At 34.0% G+C, this 13,140-nt stretch overlaps 1 protein-coding gene across 1 annotated transcript in view; it reads left to right on the top strand.

The window, feature by feature from the left end:
* The first annotated feature begins 503 nt into the window (after positions 1 to 503).
* The window catches only part of LOC111054330 (glutamate receptor ionotropic, kainate 2), a 188,173-nt gene continuing 175,536 nt past the window's right edge, over positions 504 to 13,140 (top strand). The window contains exon 1 of the mRNA XM_039420206.1: positions 504 to 818. Coding sequence (XP_039276140.1) covers positions 704 to 818 — 115 coding nt within the window. The 5' untranslated portion in view covers positions 504 to 703. The remainder of the gene's footprint in view (positions 819 to 13,140) is intronic.

Raw genomic sequence — 13,140 nt, forward strand, 5'->3', positions numbered from 1 at the left:
GTTATTTTCTACCACTTTTCAAGTTAACAAGGATAACAGGTTCAGAAGTTTAGATTCAATCATCAGTTTGATGAGATGGGAGAAATTTTTGATGAGAAGAACAGGAAACCTCCGATACCTTATTCCATTCCAGAAAATGGTCATATCTATAGTTGAAAAAATACTCTAGTCTGGTATGTAATAATCATATTCATATCAAAGATTTCCCCTAAGGTTGGCCACTAACGATTGAACGTGCATGGACATCATGCACTGTCATCAGCGATAGGCTAACCGTGACTCATTGTCATCTAACTTTACTTCTTTAAGATTCATAGATATCAATTAAAAATTGAGAAGTCATGTGATTCAGAAATAATTTCTCTCATAATCATTCCTTATATCAATAATGTAATAATCTTCGTATATCAATCAGTTTGATGCTCTTTCATATTTTATTTGCAGGAACAATCGGGATTCGCTGGTGGAAGGTGCAAGTAACAAGCTTCATTCATTCATTCATCTAAGTACTTATCGGTGAGAGTTGGATACAATAGTACTTGTAATTGGTCTAGGATGACCTAGTCAATGAATAGGTGGTAGTAGAACAGAGAGAGAGTGAGCCAGTGGACCGACAATTGGAGTGAGTGAGTTGAGTGATTGAAAGAGAGTGCTCGCGTGTCGCGTGATATGCTACAACGAACAGCGTGAAAAATATTAGGGAATGTCTTTCAATGGCCTATGGATCATGAGGAACAATCATCCCAACCTTTCACCGTGGTTCATTCTACTCGTATCGTCTCAACTTCTATCTGCCTTGCCACCTGTGATAAGAATAGGTGAGTAGGATCAATGATACATGAGAACTCAATACAATTAATTCATGTTTTTTTAGTAAGTTGTATTTTAAATTATCATTCAATTTGTTCACTAACATGGACCACTGAAGAGTCAATTTTCTTTAATCTTCATCACTCATTTTCAATCAATATACTAATTCATTCAGTACTTCCACTCTTAGAATAGTCAGGTACCGAAAATTTGAAAATGTTCGATTTCGTTTTTAATCAACCATTGGTGAGAATAATATCAATAATATCATAACATCATGGGAGTTGCGGAGAATATAGAAACCCAACTATTTCGGTCTGGTCTAACCCTATTGTTTACAATTAATACATAAAATTCTTAAAATCACTTCACCTATATGGGCTACTTTTGTTCAAATTAATAAAAACAATATAAAAACTTGTAGTACCCTTCATTAGAAACTTTAAGATATTTTAACGACTAGTTACAATCATAGGTCATTTTCAAGTTGGAAAAAAGAAATAAATCATTCTTTTTCATATTTTAGCTTGAGAATGACCTATGGTCGAAACTAGTCGTTAAAACATTTTAATCAATAAAATTTTAAAGTTTCTAATGAAGGGTACTAAAAGTTTTCATATTGTTTCTATAAAACTCCTAATATTCATGACTTATAATAATAGTCTATACAGTCGAACCTCTCTTTAACGAACCTCCACTTAACGAAATCCTCTACACAACGAATTTTTACCTGGTCTCATGACATTTTAGAGTTCTGGCTGCTTATATACCTCTATTTAGCTAATTTCGGACCTCTCAACAACAAAGTTTTCTCTAGACTCCAACATACAAAATGTAGTGTGTATAGGAAGCAGACGGTTATTTTCAAGGAATTGTCTGATTTCAGCAGAAAGGTCAATAGACTAAAAATAATGGCAATTCAGGTAGGAAGAAGATAGGGTGGTAGACAGTCAATAGAGGTTGAAACACATGTCGGAAATTGACTTCCAAGAACTTGTCATTTGTAGACCAGGCAGGTGAACGACTGAACTTTCCCATTCTTGATTTTGTCACACATTTCAATTCTTTGAACTCAACTTATAGTACGAATCAAGCTTTCTGGAAATAAATGTATGTCCCATATTCATTTATTTACCGCCGTGATACGATTTACACGATCCATCAGATCTTGGAATTTTTCTTGACAGAACAACCTCTCAATAACGAATACCTCTCTGCAGCGGATTTTTTGTCGGGATAATAGACTTCGTTATACAGAGGTTCGACTGTATTTTAATAATGTGTTGAAAGGAGGAGAGGATTATACTGGAGATTTGAAACTATGGACACGATGGGAAGATCTTCCAGGTTCTGAAGAGCAAGATACTGTATCCTATCATCTGGATATGCTACTTAGGAATTAAATATCTTGTTATGTGATCCAGAGACAAGAATACGAACAGAACAATCAGGTCGATGTTCATCATTCACTTTAGGTGTCGATCGCGTTCGACCTCGACCTCGATGTAGCACTAACACATTGTAAAGCTTGGTAGTGAACAGAACGGTTTCAGCACGATCACATCCAGATGTTTCTATAATTGCCACTTGATTAGTGGCATCGATCGATTTTGGAACTAAACCTCGACCAGACCGTGCTGCTTGTACGTTAACTTTTCATCTATATATTATACTAGCCGTCAGGCTCGCTTCGCTCGCCATATCCGTCTAGCAAGGGGGCTCCGCCCCCTGGACCCCCGACTGGCTCTTCCAAGATTGAGATCAGCAGGCTCGCTTCGCTCGCCTGCATTTTACATTCGAGCATTTTTATCATATGTTAGGACGATCCAGTCGGGGGTCCAGACTAAACGTCTGGCTAAACGGATATGGCAAGCGAAGCTAGCCTGACGGCTAGTAATATAATATTCCCAGGAATAACTCTGATTGAAGTAGCAGTGCCCAATCAATTTTTCCGCGATAAATGCATTTCAATCTTCAACTTGGTGCCTACCTAACAAAGTCAACTCAATTTAATGCCAACCTGACAAAATTATTAATTTAGTTACCAGTTAACAACTGTTTCGAAGAGGTACTCTCTCTAGATTATAGTTCTATATTAACATATGGTATGGACATTTTTCAATTATTATTAAGAGAATAAGAAGAATATACATGCTGAAAGACGAATTTTAAACCCTTAAAAACCACCCTTAAAGTTAGAATATTGCCAAAAGATTTCTTAGTGCGCCTCTGAAGGGCCAACTGAACATACCTACCAAATTTGAACGTTTTTGGTCAGGTGGATTTTTAGTTCTGCGAGTGAGTGAGTGAGTGAGTGAGTGAGTCAGTCAGTCAGTCAGTCAGTCAGTGGGTGCCATTTCGCTTTTATATATATAGATCGAATACAGATAATCATGTATGAAAGGTATTGTGTGTTTCATAGTCTTCAACTCTTCATGATTATTTGAAGTCATTGAATAATGAAATGAATATAATAGTTATTACTATTGATAAGGATATGAAAACATTGATAGCAGAACTCTGTTTATGAATTAATAATGTTGAAGCGATGAACGGCACTCGTAATTTGTGCTGAGATAGCTGAAAAATCTGATGAAACGGGCGGAAAGTTCGAGGAAGGATGGAACACATTTTGATACGAGCTATTTATCTTTGTGATTGTGAAGAGTGGGACACAAGCAAAATCTCTCTTTTGAGTCGAGTAAGTTACGCTGTAGAAGTGCTTGTATAGATATTTATATCACAATCTTGTAACCGAGTGAACGTGGGTTTTATATGCCCACAAAGACTGATAAAGCTCACTAACTGTACTCCCTTCAGCAATGCTTATCTTGCAACTTCTATACAAACGACTCATACGGTTGAAAAAGCTGCTTTTCACCTCAGTTCTAGAGCTGGTGTCTATGGTTTGAGAGAAAGTGAAGGTATCAGCTCAGTTTATTTTCCCTCACACTCAATTATTGCCATTATAACAAATATGTTTTCATGATGTTCACGGATTAGATACAAAAAAGATATAATGTCTGTACGCTGTACGATCTCAATTTAGGTTCTAAAACTGCAAAATATGTTGCGATTAGATTTTGATTGGGTAAAAAAGACTAACGGTTTTTAAATGCAATTATCTCTGAATCACTCTACGTAATAAATACTCTTTCATACACGCCCAACTATTTTTATGGAATTCAAATATGATAAAGATAAAGCTTAATTGAGCATACATGCCATGTAGGCTATTATTATGATCATATGAGCAGAGTTGACAGTTCATTTATAGGAAATGCATGTTGATATTTCTCATTATCATTTAAAATCGATTTTGCACAAGTCGAGAGTCACTAATGTAGCATGGGCTTATAACTCCAAAGATCGTATTCATGATCAATTTTGAAGATCAAATTCAACCAAGTATGCTTTGGATGCTCAACAATGAATAACAATAACCATTCAGAACGATTCTGGAATTGATTGCTGAGGAGCAAGAATGTTATTGGCTGAGAAAGTTTTTAAAATCTTTAAAAAAAAGGCTCCGTTCAAGACTAAAGAATAGGCAAGCTTAACATCTCCATGGATAGCAGTCAACAAGTACCGAATCAAATTAATTTGTAATAATCAAATTGTAGCAATCGAGGGCAAAATAACATGATCACTGCTGATTTGAACTGATTTGATCACTGCTGTCAACAGAAACTAGCGATTACGAACGAACAAAACCAAAGTTTGACTCTGAGCCCAGCCATAGAATTTCAAAATTCAGCTTCAATCATTACAGCTTCATTATTACATAGAACAGTTCCATGAGTTCATTATTCCATAAGTCTGATTTGTTCGAAGCCCATTTGTTTCACTAGTATTATGTGGGCTATACAAATCTAGAACATACATGAAAATTAGGATACACCTGTCCATGGATGAAGAATGATAAAGTATTTTTAATCCCGTTCAGCACAGCTTCCCATCTATCTGGAAAAATTACAACCAAATCCAGTCTAAAGTTTATTTATCATGCTTGCTAAATAAAATAAGCATCTATAATTTGATAGTCAATAATGATTACAATTCTTTTCCGCTAACGTATTTTCTGAATTGTGAAGTGATTTTTGTTGAATTTTCCCGTTTGCGATGACAGTCTTCTCATATTTCATAATATCCGCTCACGCAACAAATCGGATTCCGAGCTTGCATATCGTCTTTCCAGCAATAAATAAAGAAGTGGATAATTAAGTCTTGAAAGGAGATGTATATAATAATGGGTTATAAATTATCCTGTCACTCTTCATGAGAATCGATAATTCTTCTCCGGGAGAAAGGAGCCAGATAACGGCTAGCAGCGTTGATATAATGAATCATCTCAAGTTCCACATTTTTCGCGCTCAACCACCGCATTCTTCTCCAATTTCTGAAGCTCCTTTGCCGAAAACTCAATGGGCGCGGCTCTATTAGGCCAGAATTCTATCTTCTGTGGATGCTTTCAACAGTTTTTCCATCGTTTGCTAGTTGAAATGTGAAGATGATTGATGATATCTGCTCTAGACTTCTTTACATTCCATACATTGCAATGCACAAATTTACTGGCTACTTCTCATTCATCTAAGGAATGAATTGCTCACAGAAACAAGCTACTTGTTGGCTTTGTCTTAATAAGCTTGGATGGAAAGGGTCATGATCAAGTCATTGTCCGAGCCTTGTAATTAAGGGTCGATTATTAAGTCCAATGATGTCTCCTAGAATATTATTTCTGATTATTTTTATTGAAAATAATAAACTGATCAGCAATAACCATAGTCACAGTAGTCATGACGTTATTATATTATACTCGTTAAAATTCATGGTAATTTGTAGTGTACAGGAAAAAATATTACTAGAATTTATAATTTCCAGTTTTGAGGCTAGCATTTTAACATCCGGTGAGAAAATATAACCAAATTTCTTGATATTCAATGCACTTGGTCACCAAACACCACAATATATCATGATTAACTATAAATTTTATTAACTGAAATTTGTGTAACTGCAATCACATATTCATTACACAGATTTGTTTATTCAGTCTCTGTTATTTAGTCTATGCTATAGTATAAGATTATTTACATTATTATGATTCTCTTTATGAAAATCGCAGTCCATCTCTTGAAAAACATTAGACAGTACTGATATATAATCGATGTAGGTATGGGAAAAGTATTATTTCTCTAGCTCATTTTGTTTTAACTTGATTTCAAAATAAATGTAAATGTAAACTTGTAGATAAATCATAATTTTAGTATATTTTCTTAACAGTATACGAAATGTATCATATATTATGTATTTGTATAGTTTCCCAATGAAGTATTTTAATAGAGCTACTAGAATATTCTATCATTTCTTGGTCATTTGACACAAGCACTTGAGTGCACTTTTTAAAGAGATGAGACACTTTCACAACTTGATGTAGAATTTCGAGATCTACACTTTGGGAAACCCACTTCAGTCCTACTTCCATTATCAAGACCATTATAGCATCTTAAGTCAAGTATTGCTGATAAATTTAGGGGATCTATGCTTGGGTATAGATACTTTACTGTAGTTAGTTTCAAAATGAGAATAGCTTGCTGTTTGGATGGTGTAAAGTAGGCCTAGCATTTGGTAAAATAACTTTAGTCCACTTACGTCATAGTTTTTCATGGACCAAGCAACTTAAGTCATAATCAGTAGTTTTTCATTACTTTAGAATAATAGAATCATGATTAAGTTCTATTTATAAGTATTCTAAATCCACTTTGTAAGTTTCATTGTGATAGGATCAAAAATATTATTGAAAATTATGTTAGAACATACAAGAAAACTTTGGACTCCATTCTCAGAACTGCAGTTCTGGACTTAAGTTCTAATAACATTATGACCGAGGCATTATAGAAAATTGCCAAAAAAATCTGTAGACTCATTCGAGGAGAACAATTGTTCGAGACTAGTTGTGTTTATATAAGAAAATATGAAAAATGGACACTGTTGATCATTTTCCATAATAATATTGTATAGTTTCGTATCTGCACCAATGATTTCTTCAAATACAAATTGCAGTTAATTTCATTCAAGTCTGGAACAGAATCTCTATTTGAGCATGGCATTTTCAACACACATGATTTCAAATCTAATAATATTAATGTACAGTACCATAGTAATAAAATTACATTACTTCTTTTGAGGTGTTATTTTATTTCTTCAACAGAGACAAGACAACATAATTATAAAATGATACTCCTGATTTCACCACGAAATAGTGATATATTATTGTATTGTTATCTGTAAGCTGCAACTCATCCTTGTCACGGAGGCAGTCAACTGGAACGAGTCATGAGGAGACGTGACTGTGACATCACCGAGAAAAGCTGGTGCCTCAGCTGACTGATCTTGTCACCTTTGAAATGTAATATTGATCCAATGTAAGGAGCTGATTTGTCAACATTTCGGCGATGGGATCAGCCAGTGAGGACCCAGCAAAACTTCCAAGACAACTACAAGCTTCTCGGAGCTGCAACCAATCATCCAACAAGAACTTCATCATCGTCTTCATCTCTTAGAAAAAAGGTGATATTACCCATTCTATCACTATAAATACAATATTATCATAATATAATATGGGATAGATATAATGTTAGAGCTGAATTTTGTCCCTCAAGTACCCGCGTAGGGTGTTTAAAAAACCCCAGTGTTGTAAATTCAGTGGTTATTTGATGTGACGGTTAGCTAGCAAGCTGTTAGTCTCAATACCTTCAAGCTGGATATGGGATTAACCAGGTAGAACTGAATTGTAGAACCACAGAAAAGAGAAACCTCGTTTATCACTTTGTGGTTTAACCAACCAGTTTTTGTAATAATTTCCAGTTGAACATTCCATTTATAAATCTCAAGTTCAATAAACATATATATAATATCATGATTGATCAAGAATAGTTTAGTTATCCAGTATTCTGATGTATAATTTACCAAAGGAAATAGTACAATAATAATTGTAAATCGTTCTTACAGTAGCCTATCCATCATCATCATCATCATCATCTTCTTCTTCTTCTTCTTCTTCTTCTTCTTCTTCTTCTTCTTCTTCTTCTTCTTCTTCTTCTTCTTCTTCTTCTTCTTCTTCTTCTCTTCTTCTTCTTCTTCTTCTTCTTCTCTTCTTCTCTTCTTCTTCTTCTTCTTCTTCTTCTTCTCTTCTTCTTCTTCTTCTCTTCTCTTCTTCTTCTTCTTCTTCTTCTTCTTCTTCTTCTTCTTCTTCTTCTTCTTCTTCTTCTCTTCTTCTTCTTCTTCTTCTCTTCTTCTTCTTCTTCTTCTTCTTGTTCTTATCCTTCACCTTCTCCTTCTCTTTCTTCTTCACCTTCTTCTTCTTCTTGTCCTTCTCCTTCTCCTCCTTCCTCTTCTTCTTCTTCATCGTCTTCTACCTCTCATTTTCGGTCTTCTTCCTCCTCTTCTTCTTCTCCTTCTTTCTCTTTCTCTTCTTCTTCTCCTTTTTTTTTCTTTTTCTTTCGGGTCTTCAACCATGATTTTCATATGATCATTATTGAGAATAACAATGAAGAATAAATAATAAGTTTTGACACCGTCTAATAAGGCGTAGCCTATTCTCATTTCGATTTTCAATATTTGGAAACATTTTTCTAGTGATACAGGCACAAATAAGTTTGTGTTTCAACTCTACAGTAGTGTGATTAAAACTATAACATAAAACGTCACGCGGGTACTTGAGGGGTTACAGAAAATATCAGTTTGGGAGATTTATTATTTTAAAATTGTCATAGATCTTTAATTTCAAACACCTCTAGTAATGAGGCTGTTTGTGAATTAAATACGTTATAAATAAATTGTAATTTGGGAAAAAAATGATAAAACAGTTTATTTGATATGTAGTGAGAAACTCAACCCTGTTCACAGAATAGATTATAATGACAAATCTTATTAACAAATAATCTAATAAATATTGAAAATAAATAGAATTATTACAAATAATTATCAGATTATTTGTCATAAAAGATTATTATGACAGATAATAAGCAAGTAAATGAAGAAAATAGCATACAACATTTTTAATGAAGCATTTTTGAATTGTACGAAGTTTCATTTACGTATACAACACTTTCTACTTGAAATTATTATATTATAAAATATATATCTTATTATATTAGTAATTTAAGCCTCAAACATTCTACATAAGGCATTATGCTGGATCATTCATTTATAGTTTGATCTTGTCAACTATTGTTTAGTTAATTATAAATTTTCCGTGGATACATCATACAATTATTGCTGTTATACTGTATGCTTACATGGATGTAGAATGTATCATAATGATAGATTGTGATGATAGTGTAATTTTGTTCAAATCATTACTTGAGATCTATTGTAGTATTCGTAATACTTTGTATTTCTATTTAAAATTAGAAGTGTTTGAAATTCTTAAACTGAGGAACATCAAAATTGACTTCCAGTCTAATGTGTGTTTCAAACATATATCATTTCAAAAGTTGAATTAATGATGTATTCCAACATTCAAAAGTGATATGTATCTTGAATGAAAAAGACTACGAAATTGTAAAAAAACCACTGATTTATTGATAATTAGAAAGACCGGTTTCGGTTATTACACCATTGTCAATCTCTGATAAACAATGCCTTTCTAATCCGGTCCGGATGGAAATCCGGACGGACATCCTTTCTGATGTCCGGTCTTTCTAATTATCAATAAATCAGTGGTTTTTTGACAATTGCTTAGTCTTTTTCATTCAATATGGATAATTACCACAATATCAACTTCTCAACTACACAAAAAGTAATATGTATCTCAGATATTGTACCAGTATTTAGGTCTCTATTGTAACAAATGCTCTCATTATTTGATAAAGTGTCTCTAAAATTTCAAATAATATAATGGTCTAATAAATTAGTGTTTTGAAATCAGTCATTGCTTACGAATAGAAGATCAGTAAATACATAAATAACAATGGATAATTAGATGAACACTTAATCTCTCCATAAAATAGTTGGAGCAAAAAATTCCAACCAGGTTCATTAGATTGTAATGATAAGATATTATTATGAGGAGACATATAAGGAACAATGAGTGTTTGGAACTAACAATATTATTTCAGACAGTATGATGATCTTTTTACATTTTCTTATAGGATATAATTATCCAGTGATAACGATGATTGAGGTGTAACTTTTTCAAATCTCAGATTAGTTATAATCTAAGATTATTAAATCCATGTAGCTCTTGTCAAGCTAATATTGTAGATTTAATTATGGAAATTTTCAATTACTCAAATTTCAAAAATGCATAAATTCTCTTTGCAATATAATGTACAAATCCACTATGAAATTTGAAATACACAATCCATACATGTTCCTGATTGAAACAATTGAAATTGATTTATTATTCAAACCATGAACGTGAATCAATTTTATTTCCAGTATGAGCAAGCCAACAATGTCAGAAAATCCAAGCTTGTTATATGTTATTTATCATATCATCAGAAAAAATTATTACAAATTAATGATTGTGCCAAAAGTTCTTGTATTTTCAAATGTCAGTTCTAAAGCTCTCGTAGACGGAGTTTTTCAATTAAAATCTTCAAACTGTTCCAATATCATTGTGCAGGATTGATGAGTATTATTGGAATCATAAGTAGAGAAGAATCGTTTCTTTTTAGAAGTGCACTCGCTTCCTTCGATCACAGAAAATCTTTCCTGATCTCTTTTTCCTTCTTCAGCAGTTTTATTGGAAGATTGACTGTTAAGTGACAGATTCTCGATGGTGGAAATTGACCAGTCAATCCTGGAAGATTGGAGTTAGTGGTTTCAGCAGGAACGGTATCAAGTGGTCGGAGGGAGGGGGTGGCAGGCAGGCACGAACGAAGAATGTTATAAGTGAATGTGTGAGCACGTTCTCAGGCGAGGGGTGGGGCGGTCACTGATTGTTCGGAAGGGATGGAGAGGATGTCCGAGTTTGGAAAAGTGCGAATTTTTCGGGGCGGGAACTCTGAAGATGAGCTGCCAACTCGCGCTCAACGCTTGCCAAATTTATCTGCTCTTTGGCCTCTTCGTCCGACGCTTTCAGCACAGTTCTTCCTCTCCTCTCCTATCACCACTACCCCTTTCTTCTCCAACCGTCCTTCTCATTCCCAACTCGAAAGCAGCCGAAATTTATGTGGCCCTCCACATCCTTTCATCTGCGAACAGTCTGACGGTCGCCGATATGTATCACTTTGGCTTGATTGCGTTCTGAATTTCGAAAGGAATATGATCGAATTTAATTTATTGCCCGCAATTCACCACTTTCGATGGGCAGCTCATTAATTCTATCGTCTTTATGCGAATGACTTTCATTGTTCTGAAGTCTTTGAATTCGAATTCCAACTATGCGCTCGCTATATCATTATTCCAGTCGATATGGAGGTTTCATTGATTGGAAATACGTCATCTTCAAAGGTTGAATAATCTAGAAATTATGAATTTCTAGATTACCGTGATTAAGAGTTTTGAGGAAACAGCAAAATTCTCTTTTGACTACAATCAAATAAGGGATATAAACAAACGTAGAAATATCTTTGTCAATTATAACGTTCTCATTCTATTTCAGCCATATACTTTCTATTTCACAGAATCATTAAATAATGATATTAAACATATTTTGTTTGAATCATTGTGAGATACTCACATTTTGTTAGTAATCGAAACCTGTTTAAGCTAGAAATTATCTAGGCTCAATAGCCTATTGTTTTCCATATGAAGTTTATAATAACTGATTCCAACGGATTGAATTTCCTCAATATCAATCTCAGCATATAACAATGCACTGTATTTAGACCACTGAAAGCAAATCTGAGTCAGTTATAATAGAGCGAGTTGTAGAAACTAGCGTCTTATAAACTGGGTCAGGACTCAGACCCATCTCAGAGACCCATCTCCACTCTTGTATATGATGAACTAATAATTATTATTATGAATCTTGCGAACTACGATATAGAGGCGAATAAAAATAATTAATCGATTTTGGTAGAATTACTACAGAATCTGATTGTGAGATGTGGCTGACTTAGGGTGGATGTGTAGACGATATAATGCGAATATTAGTTAGCCGAGCTCACTGGAACCGTTCAATAATTGACGCGAACTTGAAGTCCTGTTATCAGCTGCAAACTCAACCGTTGAGGTAGGTGGGCCTACTCAACACAAAGCTTCAACTTTGAACAACCACAAGTCCATTATTAATAAGCTCACTTTTGAAAGTGCTTAGAGTTCTTATTAAGACTCGAGTTTATAGCGCTAATTACGGTTAACCTGTAAACTTGTTGAGGAAATTAGTGTAAGAGCTGATGGTTTTGAAACCGGCTAATCAAACATGGCACATTGAGATAACAGGTCTCTCCCACAGCCCAAGAGTTCAGTTATTGTTATTTGATATTGTAGTTGAACAATCAATAAACTTGAGGGAAGAATTGAGCTTATTGAAGATATTTCGAACATGATTGGAAATGTTCAAAAGCTCGAATGCATTGATGAACATAAAAGATTGTCTTATAAACATAATTATATAACAATTCATTCATACTACATCACTCTTCTGAAAAACTTCGAAAAGATACGTTTCTTACAGTCACAGTTTCTCTTACACGAAATGGGAGTATTGGAAATCTACTCAATATAAAACAATATATGAGAAATTTATTTTCAAAAATTGATTGATGGTTGGAAAAATGGTAGGTTGTAGGAGGTCGCTCTCCATATATCTCCATTTCTCATAGTCACTTCTAGTAATTTGGTGAGTTTAATTTGTTTGGACCTATCATGTTGTTCTAATTAAATAACTCGAATTTAAATGTTATATTTCCAGAATAATATCACATGCAATCATCATTCAGAATTTATCAGGACCATGGCTGAGGGAGATTTCCTATACCTGGCATTAGCATGCACTCGACAAGACCTCACTTTCAACAACCAAGCTGCTAAAACAGCACATGAATGAATTAAATACTCCATAAACAGTAGATAAATGAATAGACACAAACTTACAACCAGCATTATCAAGAGCATACCATCAATCTATTTGCAATCAAATCCATTTTCTTAATAAGTGACTTGATATGTGAAGAGATAATCATCATCTTTACTTCGGGGATTGGGTTTATTAATTTACCTGCTCCGGTACCCATCTCTTTCTTGGTCTTCCTGCATCTCTTTTTTCAATAGGTCTATTGTATTGGACTTCAAGTGGTATTCTCCCAGGTGGCATTCTATTCAAATGAATAAAAAATATAATATAATTCTAAAAAGAAAATTTTCAAGCAGAAGTGAAAA

This window comes from Nilaparvata lugens, chromosome 2 (genome assembly GCF_014356525.2).
Source record: "Nilaparvata lugens isolate BPH chromosome 2, ASM1435652v1, whole genome shotgun sequence".
Classification (NCBI taxonomy): Eukaryota; Metazoa; Arthropoda; class Insecta; order Hemiptera; family Delphacidae; genus Nilaparvata; species Nilaparvata lugens.